This window comes from Equus asinus, chromosome 23 (genome assembly GCF_041296235.1).
Source record: "Equus asinus isolate D_3611 breed Donkey chromosome 23, EquAss-T2T_v2, whole genome shotgun sequence".
NCBI lineage: Eukaryota > Metazoa > Chordata > Mammalia > Perissodactyla > Equidae > Equus > Equus asinus.
The window spans coordinates 14,097,797-14,124,563 of NC_091812.1; the positions used below are offsets into that span (position 1 = coordinate 14,097,797).

Here is a 26,767-nt window from a genome sequence, read left to right on the forward strand (position 1 = left end):
GCGGGCGCGGGCGGAGCCGGGACACAGCGAGTGCGACAGCTGGGCAGCCGCGCCGCCGGCGTCCGCTGGCACCTCGCGCGGCAGGCAGGCCTCGGGCCGCAGCCCTTTAAACTCCCGGCGCGCGGGAAGAGGGGCCCACAGCCGCCGGCGGGCCCTCTCCGGCCGGCGGCCGCGCTGACCGCCCGCGCGGGGCCGGGGGCGGGGCTCCGGCGGGCGACCGGCCAGCGCCGACGGCGCGCGCCGCCCCGGAGTTTCGAACGCAGTTGGCCCTCCAGGCGGAAAAAAACACGAGCGCGGCGGCCAATGGCGCGGCGGCCAGGACCCGCGCGCCGCCGGCCCCGCCCCGCCCCGCTGGAAGGCAGGCCGGGCGCGGCCATTGGCTCGCGCGGCCTGTCACTCGCCGCCGCGGCCAGCGGGCAGGGGCCTCGCGGTGACTGGCTCCGCCCAGGCGCGAAATGTAACGCGGGAAAAGCCGGGGCAGGGACCGCGGCGGCAGGTTGTTATTTTCGGGGCTCGGCGCCGCGCGTCCCGCTCTCCGTCGCCGCTGCAGCCTGCGTGGAGGGGCGCAGAGGGCGGAGGCGGCTCGACGGCGCTGGGGGCCGGCCCGGGCCGCCGGGGCCGGGCCGCGCTGAGGGTTCCGGGACGCGTCCGCCTGCCATGAGCCGACGGGGCTGAGCCGCCACTCGGAGCAGCGCGGGCGAGCGGAGCGCAGGGCCAGACCCGGGAGCGGGGTGCGGCCGCGCCGCCGGAGCTGCGCATCGAGGCCGGGCGATGATCCGGGGCGTGGAGGCGCCGATGGCGGACGCCCCGCCGCCGCCGCCCGTCATCTTCTGCCACGACTCCCCGAAGCGGGTGCTGGTGTCGGTCATCAGGACCACCCCGGTCAAGCCTGCGTGCGGCGGGGAGCCGGAGCCGCCGCCGCCGCTCGTCCCCACTAGCCCCGGCTTCAGCGACTTCATGGTGTACCCGTGGCGCTGGGGCGAGAACGCGCACAACGTGACGCTCAGCCCCGGGGCCGCGGGCGGCGCCGCCGCGGCCGTCCTGCCCGCCGCCGCCGAGCGCCCGGGGCTGCGGGGCCGGGGCGCGCCCCCGCCTGCCGCCTCGGGAGGGGAGGACGAGGAGGAGGCGAGCAGCCCGGACAGCGGCCCCCTCAAGGTGAGCGGGCAGCGGGCGCGGGGCGGCGGGCCCGTTAACGGCGCGGCCGGGAGCCGGCAGCGCCCGCGGACGCGGCGGGCGGGGCGGGGCCGAGTTTAAAACGCGAGGTCGCTGCGGCCGCTGCGAGGCGGTGGCGGGTGACAGGACGCTGACGTCACTGTCGCGCGCCAAAAAACGGGCCCCCGCGCGGGGGTGGGGGGGGGGCGGGGCTATGGTCACGTGACGCCGCCGGGGGAGGCCGTGCCGCGGGAGGCGTGGGGCCAGCAGGTGCAGCGGGCGGGAGCGCGGCCGGGGGCGCGGGGGCGGCGCCCACCCCGGTAGCGGGGCGGGCCCGCGGGCCTGGGGCCTGCCCTGTGGGTGCGGGAGGGCGGGGCTGCGCAGGTCTGCCCCTCGCGGTGGACTCCCGGGCCCTGCTAGGATGCCCTGCCGCGACAGCCCCGGAGCAAGAGGGGCCTTCGGTCCACCTTCCCCGCGGAGTGGGTCCTGGCTGCCTGTCGGTCAGCTGCGGACCGCTCGGCTGGGTGCTGAGCGCGCGCGGCGGCTGGGGCCGCTGGGGTGGCTGACCTCGCGCTGCGCCCAGGCTCCTACTCTTCAGAGCTGGGAACGATGCGACTACCTACGTTTGACGGATCAGGCATCTGAGGCCCAGGGACATTGGTGAAGGGACCTCCCCAGGGTCACACAGCTGGGCAGTGGGAGAGCTGGGACCTCGTGGAGCTTTTGTGGATCCTAGTCCTGGAGCCTGTGTTCGGGCTGCCTCTCTGCTGACGTATACTTACCTGCATAGACTGTAAGCTCCAGGAAAGCCGGGACCGTTTCTCCTGGTAAACTCTTCGACTTTGATACCTTACACTTTGTAAATACTGAATAAAGGTGTTCAGTAAGTATTTGTCTAATGAATGAATGAATGGTGTTAACATAAGGTTAATACTCAGTTTCTATGTGTTAGGTGGCATAGAAGATAAGCAGTTCGCTAAAGGTAAAACAAGAAAGTCATCTAATGGATAAGTGCACCTATATTGGCAAATGCTGTATTTATAAACTGAAACAAGTTTGGTTATCATTTTACATGCAGTAGCAAACATGTTAAATCTTTGTGTTGTTTGAGCCCTGAGAAAATTGATACACTTTATCTCACTAATGACATTGTTATTAAAGAACTATACAGTTGTAAAATGATGTGCTTTGATGCACTTCAGCTCTTAAAGTTGGCTTCAGTAAAAATTTGAAAGAACAGGCAGTAGAAATATTCATAATAGTGCTGAGTGAGTTTGTGAAGGGATCAATCACTGTCGACTGTTTCTAGGTAGACCTTAGTAAGCTGGCTGGGTAGCCTAGATATTTTTCTGGGCTGACATATTTAGCACTACTACATGTTTAGTCGTTTTGTTTTTTTTTTAATAGGTTATTTTATCGTTGAGCTACGTAAGGGCATACATGCACAAATACTTGTGAAAGATTTTGCATTTATTCTTTTTTTTTTTTTTTTGAGGCACATCAGCCCTGAGCTAACATCTGCTGCCAATCCTCCTCTTTTTGCTGAGGGAGACTGGCCCTGAGCTAACATCTGTGCCCATCTTCCTCCACTTTATACGTGGGACGCCTACCACAGCATGGCTTGCCAAGCGGTGCCATGTCCACACCCGGGATCCAAACCCGTGAACCCCGGGCCGCCGAGAAGCGGAACGTGGGAACTTAACTGCTGCACCAGCAGGCCGGCCCCTATTATTTTATTCTTAATTATAACAATCTAATTTTGGATTATCCAAGAAGGCTAATGTTATCATAGGTAAATAAAATCTATAGGTATGTTCTTTTTTACCTAAAACAGACTTATCCTCACATAAACCTTTTCTAAAAGCTGCTCACACAATGCACAGGTTGAATTTTATTTTCACTTTGTCTACCCCTTTACAGAGGTTAAATATACCAGAAGTTATGAAGAACATGTAAAAGTGAAAAGGCTGTTTTATATCTCACTTTTTTCCCCCTCTCCTCACAGTCTTTCCTATTGTAACTTTCATAAATTATTAGATTAATTGATTTTAATTTGTCCTTTTATCAATGAAGCAATCCAAATACAGCTCCAAAAATCCATTCATTTTGCTTCCCCATCCTGAGGGGGAAAGGTCTGGACTATCCCTTTATTTAAGGCAGTTCCCTAGTTTGATTGTGATCAGCATACCCTGGACTAGAGATGGGAGTCCCAGCGCCCTTTACTTTGTCGTCCTTCTCTAAAGTCCTTGTAGTTCTTTATCTCCATGTGCATCATGGGCGAATCATGCTGACTGAGTCTGCTCACATTTTGGGAAGATGGGAGACAAGTGTCTGCTATAACTGGTGCCAGTCACATGCTCTCCTCTCCTCCCTTCTCTCAGTATGCATGTTAGAGGCAAAAACAGCTGTGGGGGGACTGGTCCGGTAGCACAGCGGTTAAGTGCGCACGTTCCACTTTGGCAGTCCGGGGTTCGCTGGCCTAGATCCCAGGTGTGGACATGGCACCGCTCAGAAGGCCATGCTGTGGTAGGTGTCCCACATATAAAGTAGAGGAAGATGGGCCCAGATGTTAGCTCAGGGCCAGTCTTCCTCAGCAAAAAGAGGAGGATTGGCAGCAGATGTTAGCTCAGGGCTAATCTTCCTCAAAAAAAAAACCAAAAACAAAACAAAAACAGCTGTGGGTTTGAGAATAACATTTGTGTTCATTTACTGTCTACTTGTTGCCACTGCCCCCAAGGGAAGTGTTAACATCTGAGTCCTGCACACCCAGTGCCAGCTTTTGCTTGCTCTCTCGTTTTTCCTGCACAGCATCGCCTCCCCTGCCTCTGAGGAGAACTTCCATCATTTACCCAACTTATTTTGACCCCTCATCACAAGATTGCGTAGCACTATCTTCTCCTGGGTTGTAGAATTTGGGGAGGGAAGGGAGCAGGTCTAATTTCCCTCTGCCATAGGATATCCCAAGCCTCCCCACCTTGTGCCCTTGTGCCCTGTACTCAGACTGCATTCGTGAAGTCACTTCTCCACTGTGGGACTTGCGTGGTTTGAGTTCTCTGCATAGCCTCAGACACCATTCTTCCTTCAGGACCTGCTGGCTGCCTATCTTGCTTCCCCTTTCAATCACCTGAACGCTTCAAACCTCTAGACTGCACGTAGCGTTACAAATAGCTGATTAGTGTGTAGTAATCTTTCACTACCACCATGTTAAACATAGCGTCATCTTAACATAGTAGCCACCATTTGTTGCCTGGCACAGCAAACCAAGAGGCTTTGTATTGAATTCTTTAATTAATTTGTTTAGCTGATGAAAAAGAAGAAATTAGAGAAAAGAGTTTGTAAGGTTAAGTTTAGTTAACATCATGTGGTAAGTGGCAGAACTGACTGGAACCTTGTAGAATCCTCGCTTTCACTCTCTACGTGACGTCGCTCCTGTAACTGACTGGAACCTTGCGGAATCCTCGCTCTCACTGTCTACGTGGCATTGCTCCTGTGAGTGTCATGTGTGAACTGACTGGAACCTTGTGGAATCCTCGCTCTCACTGTCTACGTGGTATTGCTCCTGTGAGTGTCATGTGTGAACTGACTGGAACCTTGAGGAATCCTCGCTCTCACTGTCTACGTGACGTCGCTCCTGTGTGTGTCATGTGTGAACTGACTGGAACCTTGCGGAATCCTTGCTCTCGCTGTCTACGTGGCATTGCTCCTGTGTGTGTCATGTGTGAACTGACTGGAACCTTGCGGAATCCTCGCTCTCACTGTCTACGTGACGTCGCTCCTGTGTGTGTCATGTGTGAATTGACTAATATTAAGCTGATGCAAGTAGACTTATGAAATACACACTATTTATACCTACCTCTGTCTCAGTTGAGATGCTTTAGGCAGGTACACACAATACAACAGATGGATACAGATGAAGACCTGGAAAGTTGTGCGGATAGGTCAAGGTGGGGGAAGGGTCAGCAAGCAGATATGTGAGCCGTAGGAAATTTGCATCTAAATCTGAATTCGAAAAGGGAAATATGATCAGTCACATTTTCTCATTTTCTTGTCAAGGTACACGTGCCTCCCTCTGAGACCTGTATCTCTTCCTTCTAGGTTGTGTTTGTGTACTTTATTTGAATTTTACATTGTATCAAAATGTGTCAATGACTTAGTTCTTTTAGTAATCACATGGATACCAAGTTTGAATGTAACTTTTTCTAAAGCCTCGGTAAATGTGTACATTATCCTAAGTGGCTTGAGAAATAACCCAAATTTTATCAAGTAACTTTTTAAAGTTAGTTATTGACATTGAAAACTCAAAACATTTATCGTGAAATATTTTAGAAAACACTTTCAAAATCACTAATCTACCTTCTGGAGGTACTTAGATTCTATTTTAAAAATCAAATTTACTAAAGTGTGCAGACATTTTTGACAATTCATTTTGTTTCTTACTGGAAAGAAGCTTATTTTGCAGCAGTTGCCACCTAATGACAATACGATGTCTCAGAATTTCTTGTTAGCTGTATTTTTTCTTCTGAATCATCAAGCAGTCTTGACAAGATTTGTCTCTTAGGCTATGGGTATACCTAGTTGCTGATGAGTTAACATTCTATTATCGTGAAAATGTACCTAGAAAAGTGGTTTTCTTATTGCTAAGGCAAAATGAAAAGGGTCTTCTTTAAGTGTAACGGTGCTTATTTTTATATGTATGATTAAAATAAGCTCTTGATTCAGTTAGGGCTTTAGATGACTACTTGCCTTGCCTAATTTTCTTAGTTGAAAGAATGTAGTTCGTGAAGGCTCACCTGTCTGTCGGTGGAATATTGTATTATGTTGTATTTTTCAACTCTCCATGTCTCATTTAGAAAATGTGTGTAGTTTGTAGCTGAAACAAGATCTTAGACTTGCTGGGAAGGAGCCAAATGGTTAACTTTTTTTTTATTTATCTCCTTCCCTGTTAAACATGCTTGTTATTTATTTTTTACCAGAAACAGAGAAAATGGATAATCTTAAAATTTTGATACTAATTAACCCGTTACTTAAAATTGTAATAGAGTCAACAATATGTTTTTATGTATTTAAAAAATATTAGGAAAAGGATCCTTTCATGACAGAGGAGTTGTATCACTAAGATTTTTAATTAACCTGATTTCATGTTCCATTTCTTTTTTTTTTGCTGAGGAAGATTCACCCTGAGCTAACATCCATGCCAGACTTCCTCTATTTTTTAGAATGTGGGCCACCAGCACAGTATGGCTGCTAACAGAGCAGTGTAGGTCCATGCCCAGGAGCTGAACCCGGGCTGCTAAGTGGAGCGTGTTGAACTTAACCACTAGGCCCCTGGGGCTGACCCTCATGTTACGTTTCTTTCTTTACAGAATCACCTGCTATTTTTATGGATCCTAGATTCTGCTTATTTATTTTGCATTTTAAAAACAAAATTTAAAATTATTCATGATATGACCATAACCAGCAACAATCTGTACAATTATTGTGGCTCACTAAATGAGGGCAGTTGAGTCTGTAATTTTATTCCTGGTTAGATCTCACTTTGCTGACACTGGGTTAACAATTTTAGCAAGAAAGGCTAGAGCCAAATGTAGCTAGTGAGGATCACAGCCAAGGAATAAAGAAGGGGAAGGTGAAAGTATTTGATAACCACCAATAATCGCCACATATTGATTTGCTAATTTGGATGTAAACATATGTAAGTCAAAATCCAGTGAGGACCTTGCTAATTGCTAGCTTCATCATAAAGGAAACTTCTTAAAGAGTTATATAAGTTTGGAAAAAGACATCAGTTATGTACCTCTTTGGCCGTCTCAGTATCAATAAGGAATTGATGAGATCTTTATCCCATCAACAAATATTTATTAACAATGTGCCTGATTCAGTTAGCTTAGGCTAAAGCAGAATGCAACCTCAGAATCTCAATCTCACTCTAAACATGGCTCATGTTATGTGTCCTGTGAGAGCTGACTGCAGGTGTGCTGCTTGTCCTGTTCATCCTGTGACCCAGAAGGAACAGACAGGTGGGTCTCAAGGCAGAGAGAAAAGAGAGATTGTAGAACCACATGATGGCTTTTAAAGCTTTTGCTCAGAAGTCACACATGTAATTTCCACTGACATTTTATTGGCCAAAGCAAGTCATAGGGCCAAGGTAGCCTCATTAGGGCCCACAGTGAGAGAGGGGCAGTCAATATTTTTATAATAATATAATTTGCCACAGAACTTTCCCACATTCTTTTTTTTTTTATTGTGGCAAAAAACACATGACAAAATTTACCATCCTAACCATTTTTAAGCGTTAACTGTGTCCACATTGTTGTGCAATGGATCTCTAGAACTTTTTCATCTTGCAAAACTGAAACTCTGTACCCAGTGAACTCCCCTTTTCTTCCTTCTTATGGCCTCTGGCAACTGCCATTCTACTTCTGTTTCTAAGAGTTGGACCCCTGTAGATATCTCATGTAAGTGGGATCATGTAGTGTTTGTCTTTTTGTGAATAGCTTGCTTCACTTAGCATAATGTCCTTAAGGTTCATCCGTTTTGTAGCATATGGCAGGGTTTCCTTCTTTTTTAAGGTTGAATAATTTTTCATTATATTATATGTCCTTTACCTATTCATATGTCGGTTGACATTTGGATTGCTTCCACCCCTTGGCTGTTGTGGAAATAGATTTTACTACCTAAGAATTTTTTAAATTATCCTATAAGATAACTCATCCATGTTGAGATTGAGCTTTTCTTTCAAAGTGAAAATTGATTGAAGGGAATTTTGCTGTAGCTTATCATCAAGGTTTGAGGCTGATGTTTTTAAGCTTTTGGAAGGCTTTAGGTTTTTATATTAAAAGCAGTAAAAGCATCTTCATTTTGGATGTAGTACATAGTCTTTTTATGATTTTTTTTTCATGTAACTTGTATGTATAAAAATTAACTTACCTGGGAAATAAGAAAGATTTTTCTCAAGTAAATGTTTATTTTAGATTAGTTTTAGATGTATAGGAATGTTAAGATAGTACCGGGAGTTCCCATAAACCGCATACCCAGTTTCCCCTATTGCTAACATCTTGCATTACTATGATACATTTGTTACAATTAATGAACCAAATTGATACCTTCTTAACTGAAGTCCATACCATATATTCAGATTTCCTTAATGTTTTTCAGTTGAACTGAAAGTCACATAACAGAAAATTAACCATTTTAAAGTATAATTTAATGCCATTTAGTAATTCACAGTGTTGTGCAACCATCACCTATATCAAGTTCTAAAACACTTTCATCACCCGGAAAGTAAGCCTTGTATTCTTTAAGTAGTCACTCCCTACTCCCCTCTATAGGCAGTCTCTGGAAAACACCAATCTGTTTTCTGTCTCTATGGGCTGACCTATTTTGGATGTTTCATTACATGGATTCATACAGTTGTGGCCTTTTGCATCTGGCTTCTACTTAGCATTCTGTTTCTGAGATTCATTCTCCTTGCAGCATGTATCATTTCTGTGGCTGAATAACATTCCACTGTGTGTGTATGTGTATTCCGTTGTATATATATATGTACATATGTATATGACATTGTACCACACTGTAAAACTTTTCCACAATGGCTGAACCACTTTACATTCCCACCAGCAGTGTATGAAGGTTCCACTTTCTCCACATCCTTGCCAAAAAACGCTTTTATTTCTCCCCTCCCTTTTTTTGAGTATTTCCTAGTTGACGTGATGGGGTATTTCCTTGTGGGTTTTTAAAAAATTAGATTAAAGTTTTTTTCTTTGGGCTTTATTGAGCTATAACTAACCTCACTGTGGTTTTGATTTGCATTTCTCTGTTGACTAAAGATGTTGAGGATCTTTCCATGGGCTTGCTGGCTGTTTGTATAACTACTTTGGAGAAATGTGTATTTGAATCCTTTACCCATTTTTAAATTGGGTTGCCTTTTTGTTGTTGAGTTGTAAAAGTTCTTTATCCAGGATAGTAGATCCTTATCAGATATATGATTTGTAAATATTATCTCCCATTCTGTAGGTTGTCTTTTCACTTTCTTGATAATGTCCTTTGGTACACAAATGTTTTTAACTTTGATTAGGTCCAGTTTATCTATTCTTTTGTTGCTGATGCTTGGGTGCCATATCTAAGAATCCATTGCCAAATCCAAGGTCATGAAGAGTTTTCTTTGTTTTATTTTAAGAGTTTTAGTTTCAGCTCTGACATTTTGGTGTGTGATGCATTTTGAGTTAATTTTTGTACATTTTTGAGGTAGGGGTCCAACTTCATTCTTCTGCATGTAGAAATCCAGTTATCTCAGAACCATTTGTTGAAGAGACTCTTCTTTCCCCATTGAGTGTTCTTGGCACCCTTGTTGAAAATCAATCGGCCATAGATGTGTGTTTATTCCTTGACTCTCAATTCTATTTCATTGGTCTATACATCTTTCCTTGTGCCAGTACCACACTGTCTTGATTGCCATTCCTTTGTAGTAAGTTTCATAATAGGGAAGTGTGAGTCCTCCTGGTTTTTCTTTTTAAATATTGTTTTGGCTATTTGGAGCCTTTTGCAATTCCATCTGAGTGGAGGATTGCTTTTTCTATTTCTGCGAAAAAGGTCTTTGGAGTTTTAATAGGGATTGTATTGAATCTCTAGATCACTTTGGGTAGCATTGCTATCTTACGTTAAGCTTTCCGATCCAAGAACCGTGTCCCATAAGTTTTGATATGTTGTGTTTTCATTTTCATCTGTGTTAAAGTATTTTTTAATTTCCTTTGTGATTTCTTCTTTGACTGTTGGCTGTTTAAGAGTGTGTTGTTTAATTTCCACATATTTTGAATTTTCCAGTTTTCCTTCCTGTTATTGATTTATAGTTACATTCCATGTGTGTCAGGGAAGATACTTTGGATGATTTCAGTCTTTTAAAATTTATTGATACTTGCTTTGTGGCCTACATGCAAAGCAAGAATATCCCCAGGATAGATCTGGGGAATGTTAAATGTGCTCACTTTTAACCTCTTTGTGTTTTTGGATCTAAAGTGAGTCTTGTAGACTGGTATAGTTGGATCATTTTTTTTTTTTAATCCGTTCTGCTAATCTCTGCCTTTTAATTGGAGAATTTAATCTATTTACATTTAAAGTGATTACTTATAAGGAAGACCTTACTTCTGCCATTTTATTATTTGTTTTCTGTATGTCATACCTGTTTTGTTTTTCACTTCTTCCATTACTGCCTTCTTTTGTGTTCAGTTGATTTTTGTGTAATGTACCATTTTCATTCCTTTCTTGTTTCCTTTTTATTTTTTAGTTAGTCTTGTATTGGTTACCCTGGGAATTTCAAGTTACCTCTTAAACGTAAAACAGTCTATTTTAAATTAATACCACCTTAGCTTCAATAGTTTTTATATACAAAAACTCTGCTCCTATACAGCTCTGTCCCTCCCCCTTTTTGTTATTGTCACAAATTACATTTTATTATATTATGTTTCCATTAACATAGGTTTACAATGTTTTAAATATATTTGGCATTTGTCTTTTAAATTGTATAGGAAAGAAAAGAGTTACAAGCCAAAAACACAATAATTCTGGTTTATGTAGTTAGCTTTACTGGCGTTCTTTATTTCTTGGTTGGCTTTGAGTTATTGTCTAATGTCCTTTCATTTCTGCCTGAAAACTCTCTTTTGATTTATTGTAGGGCAAGTCTACTAGCAATGAACTCTCTTAGCTTTTGTTTATCTGGGAATGCTTAATTTCTTCTTTTCTTTGGTGAGGAAGATTGTCGCTGAGCTAACAGCTGTGCCAATCTTCCTCTATTTTATATGTGTGATGCTGCTACAGCATGGCTTGAAGAGCAGTGTGTAGGTCCATACCTGGGATCTAAACCTGCGAACCCTGGGCTGCAAAAGTGGAGTGTGTGAACTTAACCACTGTGCCACTGGGCCAGCCCCAATTAATTTCTTCATTTTTGAAGGATAGTTTTGTTGAGTATAAGATTATTGGTTGACGTTTTTTTCCTTTCAGTACTTTAAACATGCCATCCCACTGTTTTCTATAGTTTCTTCTGAGAAATCAACTGTCAATCTTACGGAGGACTCCTTGTACGTGATGAATCACTTCTACTCTTATTGCTTTCAAGATTCTCTGTCTTTGTCTTTTCATAGTTTGATTTAATGTATCTCACTGTGTATGCCTCTTTGTGTTTATTCTTCTTGAAGTTCATTGAGCTTCTTGGATGTTTAGACTTCTGTTTTATCAAATTTGGGAAGTTTGCAGCCATTATTTCTTCAAATATTCTTTCTGCCCTTTTCTCTCCAGCCTTCTGGGTCTTCAATTATGTATGTGTTGGTACGTTTGATTCTATGGTCTGAATGTTCATGTCCCTCCAAAATTCATGTGTTGAGATCCTGACCCCCAACATGATGGTGTTAGGAGGTGATGCCTTTGGGAGGTGCTTAGGTCATGGGAGTGGTGCCCTCATGAATGGGATTAGTGTCTTTATGAACAGGCTCTTGAGAGATCCCTTGCCCCTTCTCCCACATGAGGACACAGTGAGAAGGTACTGGCTATGAACCAGGAAGAGGGCCCTCACTTGACCGTGTTGGTACCTTGATCTTAGACTTTCCAGCCTCTAGAACTATGAGAAGTAAATTTCTGTTGTTTATAAGTTACCCTGTCCATGATATTTTGTTATAGCAGCCCAAACGGACTAAGTCACTTGACATCCTACAGGTGTCTTAGGCTCTGTTCATTCTTTTCTCTTTCTCTTTCTTAGACTGGATAATTTCAGTTGACCTATCTTCCAATTTGCTCATTCTTTCTTCCTGCCAGCTCATGTCTGCCATTAAAACTCTCTAGTGAATGCTTTCATTTCAGTTATTGTACTTTTTAGCTCCAGAATTTCTTTTTTTTAATAAATTTCTGGTTCTTCATTGATATTCTCTATTTGTTGAAACAGTGTTCTCTTGGTTTTCTTTGTTCTTTGTCCATGGTTTCCATTACCTCTTTTAGCATATTTAAGACAGTTTATTTAAAGTCTCTGTCTAGTAAGTCCAATGTCTGCTTCCTCATGGTTCATTTCTATTAATTTCTCCTGTGTTAAGACCATACTTTTGTTTCTTTGCATGCTTTGTCATATTTTGTTGAAAACTGTGTGTTTTGAATATTATACTGTGGTAAACTCTGGAAATCAGGTTCTTCTCAGAATTTGTTTTTGTTGTGCTGTGGGTTGTAGTTGTTTGGTGACTTTTCTAAACTATTTTTTCTAATCTCTGTTCTTTGTTGTATTTGTTCTCTAAAGTCTGTTTCTTTAGCTTGTAGTCAGCTCATGTTTTGAGAGAGATTTCCTTGAATGCCTGAGCCAAAAAAAAGAAAAAAAATTTTTTCCTAATCTTGGCAGAAGGGCTCTGTGCCGTGGCTCTCCTGCACTGCTGAGCCAGACTGTTTGCAACCTGCCTTAGCCTCCTTTCCTGCTTATGTTGAGCCTGAAGATCAGCTACAGGTGAAAGCTTAGGGCCTTTTCAGATCTTTTCTGAGCATGCTTCCTGCTCCTGGCAGGTGTGTGGCTTTCTAAATTCCTATCTTTAGGATATGTGGGCACTTTGCAATGCCCTAAATTCCAAAGAAACTCCCTCCCCAGCTTTTCTTCCCAGGCTTTTGGCCTGTTTGTTTGCCTCGGTTGAAACCTTTTGTCCCAGCTAGCAGCAAGTTGTTATGTGCCTTACAGGGTTTTTGAGCAATGTTCTCTGTGTAGCTGCTTTTCCGCCCTGAGAGAGCTCTAAGGTAGGCAAAACAAAGACAAGCACCCTGCTTCAGTCCTTCAGGGAGCCCCCAGACAGGTCAAAACAGACAAACACAATTCCTTCAGAATGAGATCCGCTCTGCTCTCTGGAACCAGGGACTAGGTTCCTGCACTGAGGATCAAGGCTGCTGTCCAAGAGCACTGTGGGGGATGAGGAGGGGCAGTAGCATGTCAAAACTCTGCAAACAATTTCCTACTGTTTTACGTTGCCTTTTTCTTGATTCAGTGTTTGCTGAGCTGTAAATTTGACTATTTTCTGGAATTGTGACAAAGCTGATTCTGATAGTTTTGCTCGATTTTTCAGTGATCTGTGGAGGGATGGGCCCTTGGAACTACCTACTGTGCCATTCTCAATGTCACTCAAGAAAGATTTTTAAAAAGTATTTATTAGGATATTTTGCTTTAATGAGGAGTCCGAGAAATCATACTAATGTTTATACAAATTGTTAGCAGGATGGGATCCGACGTGGTAGACCCAGAGCAGATACTGTCCGGGATTTAATAAATGAAGGAGAGCACTCATCCAGCAGAATCCGTTGTAACATCTGTAATAGGGTGTTTCCGCGGGAGAAATCGCTCCAGGCCCACAAAAGGACTCATACGGGTAAGTTGAGCAAATTTTAGAGAATGCCTAAAATAATACTTAAAAAGCTGATTTGATGTTTGGGCTAATAAATTAATTTTTTAGTTGCCTTAGATTTCTCAATTGTAAAGTTTTTTAAAATAGGCACTGTATAGTCAGTTTCTTTTCTGGTGGGGAGGGATGGTTTTCTGAACATTGCTACCATGTGACTTCTAAAGTTATCATGGTAATTAAGCTGGTTGTCACAGGAATGTTATTACTAAATTTAGTTCTATCCTTCTACCTACCTGAATTTTACTTGACATGCCCTTAAGTTGTCTGTGTAATTGTTAAAACTGATTTGTAGGCCACATACTAAAACAGTACTTAGCAAGTTTTTAATAGAATTTCTAGAGTCCTCAGTGTGTCATCAGAGTATTTGACCTAGCCATTGACTCTAAGGTGAAGTAATTTTTCAGAATTAAATGTATTGTAGGTAGCTTTCCCAAGACTATAATACATCTTTATTTGTGTGGAGAAATTATACTTGCATTTTAAATAGCGTAGAGAGAGTGAAAAAACGATATATAAAGGCTCTTGTTCTTGCCACAGAGAAAGCTGGGCCCGGGAGGAGACTTAGGGTTCTAGTGACGGTGTCGAGTAATTTACAGATGAGGACGCCGAGGTGCCAAACCACTACCTCTTTAGACCTGGAGCTGCGCTGCAGCTACGGGAAGAGCACATGTGGCCCTGAGCACGGGGAATGCGGCTTCTCCACGTTGAGATGGGCAGTGTGTGCACAATGCACTAAGTCTGAAACAAAAGAATAAACAATATCCTTAATAATTTTTGATATTGAGTACATACTGAAATGATAATGTTTGAGATATATTGGGTTAAATAAAATAGGTGAAATTAATTGATAATATGTTTCTTTTTACTTTTTTAATGTGGCTCCTAGAAGTGGTTTGCATTATGTTTCTGTTGGGCGGTACTGTTAGACATTCACCCTTAGTCCCCTGTTTTTCCACTATGTTTATTTGCATCATCCATTCCTTATTTTTTTCCTTTTAGTTTTTGAAAAGATCCATTTTAATAATATGCTAGAATATAGTTTTCTTAGGTAAATCCCTGAAAAAGGGTAAAGTTTTAATTTTGAATTATTATAAACTAAGGTGGCCCAGAGGTTTTGACTTTAGGTACCACTCAGTAAAACTAGTACTTACTGAAATATCTGATTTTGAGAACTTTTGTATTTTTTTCAATCTAATTAGTCTGAAATACCCCCAGAAAACTGGTTCACAGGCTTCAGAGTATGTGTTGCCATTGTAGATAAGATTCAAGACTCTGGCATAATGAAGAGATCCCTGAGCCCCAGTCCTGCTCGACCACTAACCTGTGGTGCCCCCGATGCTTCTAGGCCCTGCCCTCCTGCACTGGCTGCCAGGGAACTGAGCCTGAGGTCTGCAGGGTGTGGTTAGGGTCTCGTAGTGCACGCTTTGTAAAAAGCTTTTCTCTTACTATTTTAAATGTCCCCCACCTACCTCCTGTGTTTTATTAACTTATGTCCAACTCTCATAGCCATTTAGTACATTTCTAAATAATGACAAATTTAGGGAGGACTTGTTACTGTTCTTTGAGTCATATTGGAAGAACTGTTGTATAATTGTCAACCAAAGAATGTTTTATCAAGAAATAATAAGTTTAGGGGCCAGCCTGTGGCCAAGTGGTTAAGTTTGCGCACTCTGCTTCGGGGGCCCAGGGTTTCACCGGTTCGGGTCCTGTGCGTGGACACGGCACCACTCATCAAGCCATGCTGAGGCAACATTCCTATAGTTGTAGGACCTACAATTAGAATATACAACTATGTACTGGGGGGCTCTGGGGAGGAGGGGGAGGGGGAGGAGATGGAGATGATTGGCAACAGATGTTAGCTTAGGGCCAATCTTTCTCACAAAAAAAAGAAAAGGAATCATAAGTTTGATTATGATTGAACAACATTTTTGAGCACTTTCTTGAGCCTAGCACTATGTTGTGTATAGGAATTGAAGTGGAGTGTAAGGTATTGTGCATCTTTGTGTAAGGAGAGTCCCACTATCGGTAAACAACGAAGGATACTAAGTTAGTGAAGGGATACGTAGTTCAATGATTTGGAGGTAGGGAAGGTAGGAGGAGTTTCACTGAGAGCCTACAGGATTGGGAGGATTTGAATGGGCAGAGAAGATGGGATTTTTAGGGAGTAGAACAAGATGAGGAACTGTCTCATGGCCAGAATCAGTGTCCAGGAGGAAAGTAAATATCAACCCTGCTCCCTAGCCCAGTAGCTATATTATAGATATTAGGAGTCCATTTAAAAGTCAGCAGATCATTTTCAGTTGTTCAAGAAGTGTAGTAGGGTTTGGAGTGATTTATGGAGTAGTTGTTATGACTAAAGCAAGTCTGTGCAGGGGGAGAGACTAGAGGCCAGCCAGGATTGGGTCTAGGTGAGAGGGCCTGCCAGTTAAAAAGCAGGAGTGGGAGACATCTTAAAGAATCAGCAAGAGCTAGTGATCTGGATTATGGGGATAAAAAATATGGGTTAAGCCAAAGATGGTAACTTCAAGGATTTGAACCTGGGCACCTAAAAACTCAAGGCCTGAAGAAAATCTTACTGTGCCTCCAGGTGGATAGCTGCTGGGTAGTGAAGCGCTCTCATGAGCGTTTCCACTGCAGCTCTGTAGAGCTGTGATGTGTTTTGTTGTGGGTTGGAGTCATGACCTCTATAAAGGTGGATTCTCTCCCTGCCCCTTCCTCTTCTCTTGTTATTGTCTCAGAAATAATAGATACCATCTGTCTACTTAGGTGAGAGACCCTATCTGTGCGACTATCCAGACTGTGGAAAAGCCTTTGTTCAAAGTGGACAGCTCAAAACGCACCAGCGTCTTCACACCGGGGAGAAACCTTTTGTTTGTTCAGAAAATGGTACGGTGTTAGGAGTTAAGTTTATGGAATAACTAGATGTGAGTTAAAAGTTAAAATATCTTTTGCTTAGGGTCCTGCCCCATGGCATAGTAGTTAAGTTTGCTCACTGCTTCAATGGCACAGGTTCCCGGGTTTGGTTCCTGGGTGTGGACCTATACCAGTCATTAGCCACACTGAGGCAGTGACCCACATACAAAATAGAGGAAGATTGGCGTGGATGTTAGCTTAGGGAGAATCTTCCTCAAGCAAAAAAAGAGGAAGATTGGCAACAGATGTTAGCTTAGGGCCAATCTTCCTCATCAAAAAAAAAAAAAAAAACTTTTGCTTGAATTTTTGGGGAGGAGAGATTTTTGATAAAAAATTTCATAAAACACCGTAAGCTTTCTTTCTTGCTAATTGTGATCCATGCTCAATTTCTGGGAAGATTGATTTTTAAATAAAGTATTCTTTTTAGATAAAAATCTTAAAGGGCAATCAAAAATAGTATATCCAGGTATAGGCAGTAGAAAAATCTATAAAAGTAAATACAGCCTTTAGAGTAGGGTTTTACTTTGGTTTTAAACTTTGGACTGTTAAACTGAAGGAAGCGCAGCATCGTCTGAATCCTCAGTAAAGCGGGGATTTTACCATTTTAACACTGCTGCTGTTTGTAATTTCTTATCACTCTTCTTAAGTGATTTTCTTAATCTCTTATCACATCTTAAGGTGTTTTTCTCATGCGCATTTTTACGGTTACATTTAACATCCAATACAGTGTTGTTCTGCTGCTCTGTGTTTTTCTTGATTGCTGTAAGTTGTTACAGATGTCTGCACATTTTTTCATCCAGTGAGTCCACTTAAGCATGTATGTGATGATGGCCTCAATGTTGGAATATTGAATATTTAATTTCTTTTTAAAATTTGTTACCAACAAAGCTGAGGGCCAAGTTTTCCTACTTAAATCTTTTTTCAGCTTTTGAGATGTTTCCTTAAGATCGGTTCCAAGAAGGGCATTCCCGGGTCAGAGGTTTTGAACGTTTTTATGACTCGTGCCAGTCAATTGCTTTCCCTCGAGGTTGGATGCATTTGCTCTGCGATGACCACGCGGTGAAAGAACCGTCTTCCCATCCTCCCTCACTGGCAGTGATGATACTATGCTTAGGGGTTTTTTTCTCCTCCAAGTTACAGAATGCTAAATCTCATTGTCTCAATTTACTTTCCTCAGATACCAGTGAAACCGAATGCTTTCTATGTCTGCTGGATGTACAGATTCTGATAAGTGTTTGCTTTCGTGTTTTGAAGGCTGCCTGAGCAGATTCACCCATGCAAACCGCCACTGTCCAAAGCACCCTTATGCCAGGCTGAAGCGGGAGGAGCCCACAGACGCTCTCAATAAGCACCAGGCTGTGGACAACCAGGCTGCCGCGGAGTGGCTGGCAAAGTAAGGCTCTCCCTGGGGTCCCCTGCAGAAGTCACCCAGCGTGGGTGGATGTTGGCGACTTCAACAGTTCTCTCATTTTAAATAAGTCGCTTTTATACACACTTTATAAAATAAATTGAAATGGTGCTTTATTTCCTTAAACCACAGGAGTGTTATTAGGATCTGTGTGTGATAGAAAACTAAAGCAAGAGTTACCCCATTTGAAAGGACTGTTCTTTGTGTATTATGTTTCATTTGTTGTTAGTGCAGCCCCTCTTCATTTTCTGTATATTAGAGCTAGATATGTGTTGATCATTGCAGGGATAGAGGTGAGAGATTCTTCTAAAGTTCCGAAAAGCCCCTCAGTTTATTTTTTTTTAATGGCAACAGGGGGGCAATATAAAAAAATTTCTCCAAGGATATCTTGATGTCAGGAGTCCTCTCTTGCATACAAACCAGCAGCTGCTGACCAGGCCCCTCCCCAGCTCCATCGGCATCCTCTGCACTCAGGGTGAGGTGGGGAATTCCTAAGTGTGCTGCTTTAGCTCTGCCTCCCTCTGGCAGTGCAGCTGTCTTCAGCCACCTGGGCATCCTGTCTCCTCACACCACTATCACTGTTGTTTCCTGGCTTTTGTGCTCACTGCTCCCTCTGCTGGGGATGCTCGCTTCCCTCTTCATTTGGCCACTCTGCTCATTCTTCATTTGTTGCTCAGGTTAAGCATCACTTCAGGAAGTTCTTCCCTAACCGACTTACCAACCTCCCAAACAAACAAGGTTAGACCCATTTAAGAGATGCTTTTATAACACAATGTATTTTCCCTTTCAGAACCTCCGTCACACTTATTTGGACTGTAAGTCCACAAGGGCGTGGATTATGTTTGTTTTGTTACTGCATCACTTCCTCCCTCCCTCTTCTTCCTGGCAGGCCCCCACTGCCCCATTATCTCTAATTTTGTCCAAGCCAGAAACTTGTTGGTCGTCCTTGTCTTTATATCTCTGAGTATTGCCAGAACTTCTCCAGTTTGTGTAGTCTGGATTTCCTGAAATCTAGTAGTTGTATTATTTTTTGTATGTAATTTTAAAAACAGCTTTATTGAGGTATAATTGACATACAATAAATTGTACATGTTTGAAATATATAATTTGATTCCATTTGACATATGGATACACCTGTGAAACCATTACCACAATCAAGATGGTGAACATGTCCATCACTTCCCAAAGTTTCCTCATGCCTCTTTGTAATCCATCACTCCTGCCCCTCCCTGCCCTCCTTTTCCCCACACAACACTGATCTGCTTTCTGTTACTATAAACTAGTTTGCATTTTCTAGGGTTTTATACAAATGAAGTCATATGGTAGGTACTCCTCTTTGTCTGGCTTCTTTCACACAGCATAATTATTTTGAGATTCACCCATGTTGTTAAGTATATGAACAGTTCATTTCTTTTTATTGCTGAGTAGTAATCCATTGTATGGCTATACCTCAATTTGTTTATTCATTTATCTGTTGATGGGCATTTAGGTTGTTTTTGGCTATTACAAATAAAGCCACTATGAATATAAATATACCAGTCTTTTATGGACATTTTTGTACATAATGGTACTGTCATTTAAATATGTGTTTCTTTAGTTACCAAAAAGTAGAACATTTGCATTTTTTCTTGTGAATTATCAGTTGGCTATGTAATAGAATAATGGTGGTGCTCTTAAATTTTTGAATAGGCTCCGTGTGTTATAGATACTATTTGTCATATTTTGTAGGTTTCAAGTTTCTCATAGTTAACTCCGTCAAGTCACTGTCCCTCTGTGGATAGGATAAATAGGTTTCTAATGATCATTTGTTCTACTATGTCTATATTTTATACTTTAATCTATTTCACATATGATCTTTAAGGCAGCTATAGTTTAATAGCGAAAACATGTGATTAGAGAGTTGAGTATGAGACCCAGAACTGCCAGTTTTGATTTTGGACATCTGAGCAAGTTCCTCAAGTTCTTGAACTTGAAGTTTTTCCTCTGTAATGGGAAATATATATAATGTATGTGAAATCACTTTATAACTTTTTAAACTGAAACACATAAAATAATACCGTGGTAATGAACCTTTTTTTAAAAAAGTAAACATTTGAGAATGTCACATGTACCATATGACTAATGCCTATGCATCTCATACAGGTATTGGGAAACAAGAGAGCAGCGTATGCCCAGCTTGAAAGGAAAGCTCGTTCAGAAGGCCGATCAGGAGCAGCAGGACCCCCTGGAATACCTCCAGTCTGATGAGGAGGACGACGAGAAGAGCGGTGCCCAGCGCCGGCTGCAGGAGCAGCGCGAGCGCCTGCACGGAGCCCTCGCTCTCATAGAGCTCGCCAACCTGACAGGGGCGCCACTGCGCCAGTAGCCTGAACACTGACTTTTCCACTGTACAAAAGTACTGCCCAGCGTACTTAAAAAGTAGATCCTTGGGCATAAGCTAAGCACCTTATTTGCTTATCATAGGCTGCTATTCTGTAGAAATTTATGAAGAATGTCATTGCCCCAGAATATGGGGTGAGAGAGAATTGCACTTTTTTTATATGGTATTGGTTTTGTTGTAAAGTTTAAAATATTTTGTAAATATGGGACTTGTAGTACAGGGTAGAAAACTACCTATTGTGGGAAGCTAGATTTTGCAAGTTTAATGCATTCATTGGAAGCAGTTCTCACAGGAAGCACTTTCTGAATAAGACACTTATATGAAAAAACAGATTGGTAAATGTAGCCAAAGAAGGTCAAAATAGATTATTTATGAGATCATTTTTAACAATGTATATTAGTATGTTTAACAATACTGTAAACACTGAAGCAAACAAGAAAGTATAAGAAATGGGTGTAAGATATACATTTTTAAATTGCATAATAGTGTGCCTAAAAAGACTAGAGAAATGGAAAACTGACTATTTCGGAAGATGTTCTAAGTTATGGACTTTAGAAGAAAATAGATATTTGAAGATCTTCATAAGATGCACAATCGTTCAGAATTTTCAAAATTGGAGTAAAATCAATCTTATTCTATCTTTCTTAGGCTTTACAACTCACTATGATGTTCAGGTTTGAAAAGCACTTGTCATCCCTAACTTGTTAACTTGGGAACTTTTGCACGTTTCATATTTCTCATTTGCTGAAATTGAGTGATTAATCTTGCAAAGTCTAGGTAACTTGGTAATTGGTATTTTTTTTTATATATTATGGGCCCTGTAATGAGATTTGACAATTGGACTTTTATTGATAAAAGGGACATCTGCAGGGTTGTTTTGTAATGAACTGTTTTAGATCTTTTGTTAGCAAACACTAAATTTTAATTGTACTGCTTGTTTAGAATTATTAGCAAACAGAAGCCTCCTATTTATATCTCCAGTGCATAAATCCACCTTCTTGCTTTCCTTCAGAATAACATGCCAAGCTATTTTGTGTTCACTCAACTTAGCTGTCAGTTAAACACTGCAGAAAATATTAGCTACTCAAATAAGTAGGCTTCTGGAATAGTTTTAACTGCAAGTGTGTTAACTTGTGTGGTGGTTTTAAACTATTCTTCCAAATAAATGAAGTTTTTAAATACCACCTTATGTACTGAAGCATGAACAGAAAAATCAAGAGCTGAGCAGTTCACTTCCTTTATGTAGGCATAAACTTCTACCATTTTAGCTTTTGTTTTAAGCAGAACTTAAATAACATGCATAGCATGGTAATTTTATAGATTGCTTAATTGGAGTAAACCTCAGAATAACAGAAGGAAAATATGGGCTTTTCAGTGCCTTTTTTTAAAATTGAAGTAGTAGCCTACAGATGTAGTTTTAAACGTTATCTAAAATTAGGCTTCTTTATCCAAAAATCCCAATGTGTTGCAGTACACAGATAGTTTAAAATACGTAGCCATGGGAAGGGGAGGTGTGTAAATGTCTTGACAAGGAGTGAAAGTGTGGAAGACGATAGTAACAAATAATGTGTATGATGAGGACATGCTTTAAAGGTGTAATTCCTCTGTATAGTAAATTACAGATCTTGTGGGATTTTTTTCCTATTAAGAGAATTTATATTTGTAATGGTCTAAGAGTTTTGTTTGTAATCTGATATATGGAATTTTAATTTGGAGCACTTATACACAAGAGAGACTATAGCATCTGAATTTTCTTGGTTTCGGTTTCAACATTTTCTCTAGAATTTTTTCCCCTCAAATATGACTTAAATGAACTATGAAAAGCAGCACTCATCAGCCTTGGGAAATTTAGAATTTGATGAACTTAATCTAAAGAGGGAAGGGCAGTAAGAATTTAAAAAATACAAATACTTGCCGTGTCACAGATAATAAAATTTAAGGCTTCAAAAGTAAGAGTTTCTGTTTGTTTGTTTCTCTGGTCAGCTTTTGTCAACTATAATAGTTATATTCACTTTTTCTTTTTTTTGTATAATTGGGAGTTTAAGAAATGATTACAACTACTTCAGAAATATTTAAAATGTTATTTTTTGATATAAGCTATACACTTGGACAAAATACATTGGCATCTAAAATTTGAGGTGTTTCAGACTGCTTTTTGTTTTAAAAATGTGGTTTACATTCAAATTTTTGAAGTGTTTTGTGCTTCATAGGGCTAAGCTGTAGTCTGGCAGAGTTAACAGCATCAGAATAAACATGCTGTAATTTTAAAAGATGCTTTGAATAAAAATTTAATTTACACTTTAAAGTATATGTTCATTCTTGAGCCCTTTATAATTTGTTTTCCTATCAAAAATGGAATAACCATGATATAAAAAATTTAAAAGATAGAAATGTCTCTTAAAGCCCCACACTTTTCTATCGTTATTGTTTTGGTGCATTTTATATTTCATTCCTGTCTCATCCCAGGCGTCTTTTTAGGTTTACTTAACCAGTGTGAATTGCTTTTTCTTACTTTGAAAGGATGGCCTTTTAGATTATAGATATTCATTTAACTTCCTCTGGTTCATTATTACAGTGTTAAAAATACACTGGTGCAGTTGAGTATTAAACTAAGGTCACCCCATCGCAGGCCTTTTGTTAGGGTCATCAGGAACTGGGATTTCATTTCACTTACATTCAGGATGTATTGAAGTTGGGGTCATCTCCCCAAGAATCCACTCAGGTCCTGCTTACTTTTCTGAGTAAAGCAAATTGATTTAATTGTTTCATTAGTTACTTTTGGTAGGTCTTTAGTCGGTACTTAAAATGGTAAGCTTCAGCCCGTTCAGGCTTGCACAACAGAATTTCACAAGCAGCTCTCGGTGAGCTGTGATTTAAACAGTAAGGGTGAGATTTTGACAGTGACTTAGGTCCCTGAAGTATGTACAAAGAAGCCAATTAAATGCAAATATGATTGTCATTAAAAGGAACTTCACTGTTTTGCAGTCAAACCTTATTTGGATTCACTGGCAACTTGATCTTTTTGAGGAAATCAATCAAAATGACCAAGTTCACATCTTTTGGTTCAACTTGAATATGAATTCATTTTCTGCTTTAAAACGGTCTGATGTTGTGTTCGTTTCCTTTGTTGTTCAGTGCCTACAATGGAAAAACTGTTTTATGGGGATCAATAGTTAGGCTCAAACTTCTATTTAACTTGAAGTCATCAGCTTTTCTAAAAAGCTAAAATTTCAGATTTTTAAAGTTAGTTATTTAGAATGGAAATATGGGACACAACTTGGAAAAGTGCTAGAGCAGGTAGACCGGTCAGAGTGGGCAGTTTTGGGAGGCTCTCCTTCAGTGAACGTGGGCGACAAGCACCGAGGCTTGGTTGCTATCCCTGTGGGAAAGGGGCTCTCGGAGAGGAGGGAACCTGCCCAGGGCACCCAGAGGCAGAAGCGGTTCGACTGCGCCCGCCTCACCCTAGTTCCGCTCCTGGGCGTTTGCCGAGGAAAAAGGAAAACACGCTCACACGAGCACTATACACGAATGGTCATGGAAGCTTTTTTATAATAGCCCTAAACTGAAAACAACCAACATGCCCGCCAGCTGGTGAATGGATGATCAAATTGTGATAATTACTCAATTAAACCACCAACATGGGTGAGACTCCAAAATAATAAACCGAGCGAAAAGTCTTAAAATAGTACACATACTCAATTTACATGAGACTTACATGAAATTCTGGAAAAGCAAATTGACCTATGGTAATAGAAATCAGAAGGAGCGGGGGTAGGGAGTTAACCTCAGTGGGGCACAAAGGGCAATTTTGGGGGTGATGGAAATGTTTTGATTTGGGTGGTTACGTGTGCGTATGCATTTGTCAAAACATGGAACTGTGTACTCGTAAAATCTACATTTCATTGTATGTAAATTATATGTTAAAAAAAAGCAGGAAAAAACAGCAAAACAAACGCTGAGACTGAAACTGAGTATTTTCCCCCGAGACAGCCATGCGGAAGGGGCAGGGCTCTCTGACGCGCTCAGACCCGTTTCTGTTCTCCCTTTAGACCGAGTCTGGAGGAGGTGCTTCGGCCGAACTCTGGCCGCCCGGTCCTCCAGTGCGGCCCCGGGGAACGGGCAGGGGGCGCGGGCGGCAGCTCTTCCTGTGTCGCCCTCGCCCTCTCGGCCGGCAGGGCGGGGACCGAACGGGGCGGGGGGGGGGGGGGGGGGGCCGGAGCGAGGCCAGGGCGGGGCGGGGCCGGGGCGGGGGTGGGGCCGAGCCTCCTGGAGGGCGGGGCGGAGCCGGGCCGGGCTGGGGCCAGGTCGGGGGCGGGGCCGGAGCGAGGCCGGTGGGCGGGGCGGGGCTGGGGCGGGGCCATGGCGGGGGCGGGGCCGGAGCGAGGCCGGTGGGCGGGGCGGGGCTGGGGCGGGGCCAGGTCGGGGGCGGGGCCGGAGCGAGGCCGGTGGGCGGTGCGGGGCTGGGGCGGGGCCAGGTCGGGGGCGGGGCCGGAGCGAGGCCGGTGGGCGGGGCGGGGCTGGGGCGGGGCCGGAGCGAGGCTGGTGGGCGGGGCGGGGCGGGGCGGGGCGGAGCGGAGACAGGCGGGGCCGGTCGGGGCCGCCGGACGGGCGCGGCTGGACATGAGTGCAGGCGGCCAGGCGGGGGCCGGGGTCGCGGGCGGGGACGCGGCTTCCGCTGGGCCGCCCCCGCGAGGGGCGCAGCTGCTGTCGGCGCTGTTCTACGGGACCTGCTCCTTCCTCCTCGTGCTGGTCAACAAGGCGCTGCTGACCACCTACCGGTGAGGCGGGCGCAGGGGTCCGGGCGGGGGCCGCGGGGGCGCCCGGCTGCGCGGCGGCCACCTGTCCAGGCCTTTCCCGCTCCGGCGCCACGCCGTCGGCCGGGGTGGCCGGACTCGGAGGTCCCCGGCGGGGGATTGGGGGCGGCGGGGCTGCCGTGCCCTGCCCTCGGTGCCCTTCGGCCGCGCCCCGGTCGGCGGGCGGGCGGGGACGGAGCCGGGAGTCCCTGCTGACTCCGTGCCAGCGCGAGGGCGGTGTGCTCCGCAGTGGCCACGCTTTCACGGGGCCCGGGCTTCGCCGCGGTTCGAGGGCCACCCCGCGACCCAGCGAAGTGGCAGCTCCGCAGCTGGACCTGCGCGCCTCGACGCTCTGAGGCGCGGGGCAACGACGCGAGCGGTCGGAGCCTGTCGGTAAAGGCGAACGGTTCTTTGTGCAAACCTGGCTCGACAGTCAGATGAGACCTGAGCGGAGAAGTTTGTTCGTATTGTTGGATCATTCATTCTGAAATACCAGCGCGTTCATGGAAAACAGAAGTTCACGTGAGGTACTTATTTGGGTTAGTGTGCAGTAAACCAGCATATCTGTGGATCCTGGAACCTATTTCTAAGGACTAGAGAATCCTGTTTAATCCTGCTATCGTTGTAGCCGCATTGAAGGCACTGTGCATTCAGATCCACCGCCACCATTTAATAGCTCTGTCTCTTGGGCCAGTCCCAAAGTCAGCAGTTTTATCAGATGCAAAAGCTGGGTAATTACAACTCTGTTAATTACCTCCCAGAGCTTTGCATGAGCTGTCATAAGCACCTGTGGTGTGCCAGGCACGGTTCTAGGCAGTTGGGATACAGAAGTGAATAAAGCAGATCACAATCCCAGATGTCATGGAGAGTACGTCCATCCTCCTGGAGCTTACACAGAGCTTGCTAGTGGATCAGTAAATAAACTGATAGATTTTATATTATGTCAGATGCAGCTGTGTAGTTAGGAGAAAAAAAATAAAGCAGGAAAGGGAGTTGGGGAGTGTGGGTGTGGGAATCAGTTTGCTATCTCACTGTGATCAGTGAATCCTTGCTGAGGAGGTGACATCTGAGCCAAGACATGAGTGAGGTGAGGGAGATGGAGGAAGAACATTCCAGCTGTGGAAGAGTCAGGAGTTTGGGTGGGAACAGTACTAGATGGGGTGCCAGGGTAATGGATTCCTAGATTGTGTAGGGCCTTCGCAGCCACGTGGGAGCTCTGAGGGAGATGGGAGCCCCTGGAAGGTGTTGAGCAGAGGAGTAACAGGATCTAAATCTCTCTGGCTGTGGGTTGAGAGCAGATATTAGGGGACCAGGGTGGAAGCAGGGAGACCATGATAAGTAGTTTTAATTTAGTCTAAATGCAGTTGGAAGTTCTTGGAAGGTTTTAGCATGGGGAGTGACATGACGTAATTTGTGTAATTAAAGAGATTTCTTTGGCTGATGCGTGATTGGAGAACTATGGTATTGGAAGCAGGCAGAGGAGCTAGGAAGCGGTTGCAGTATTCTAGGTAATTCTAAGAGACGGCTTGGAGTGGAGTGGGAGTAGCAGCAGATGTGGAGGGAAGGGATGGATTGGGGTTTCTTAGGGGGATCCCATGGCTCTTGATAGTCTTTATAAGGTCTTACCAGTGTTGCCACATGCTTTCTGTGTCCATGGGAAACAAACCCTGCTTCAAAGAAATTACAATGAACAAAATACCTAAACCAGGATCAT

The 26,767-nt window shown here is 43.6% G+C and overlaps 2 protein-coding genes across 15 annotated transcripts in view; both read left to right on the plus strand.

Moving 5' to 3' along the window:
• The first annotated feature begins 427 nt into the window (after window positions 1-427).
• On the plus strand, window positions 428-22,565 carry ZNF367 (zinc finger protein 367). 2 transcript variants are annotated; one of them, XM_044757019.2, is made up of 5 exons: window positions 428-1,155; window positions 13,373-13,526; window positions 16,326-16,445; window positions 17,727-17,865; window positions 20,023-22,565. In XM_044757019.2, exons 1-5 carry the CDS (start codon window positions 772-774, stop codon window positions 20,243-20,245), a joined length of 1,020 nt encoding a protein of 339 aa, XP_044612954.1. In that variant the 5' UTR covers window positions 428-771; the 3' UTR covers window positions 20,246-22,565. The 2 variants fall into 2 exon arrangements, with proteins under 2 accessions (XP_044612954.1, XP_044612955.1); XM_044757020.2 differs by having other exon boundaries at window positions 431-1,155; window positions 13,376-13,526.
• Window positions 22,566-24,831: 2,266 nt separating this feature from the next.
• SLC35D2 (solute carrier family 35 member D2) overlaps window positions 24,832-26,767 on the plus strand; it is a 56,363-nt gene continuing 54,427 nt past the window's right edge. For 4 of the 13 annotated variants that reach the window (XM_014856939.3, XM_070495399.1, XM_044756591.2 and 1 more), the window contains exon 1: window positions 24,835-25,038. In XM_014856939.3, coding sequence (XP_014712425.2) covers window positions 24,881-25,038 — 158 coding nt within the window. In that variant the 5' untranslated portion in view covers window positions 24,835-24,880. Of the gene's footprint in view, window positions 25,039-25,455; window positions 25,581-26,767 lie in introns of those variants that run through there. The other 9 variants (XR_006518636.2, XR_011497233.1, XR_011497234.1 and 6 more) reach the window with 4 other exon arrangements.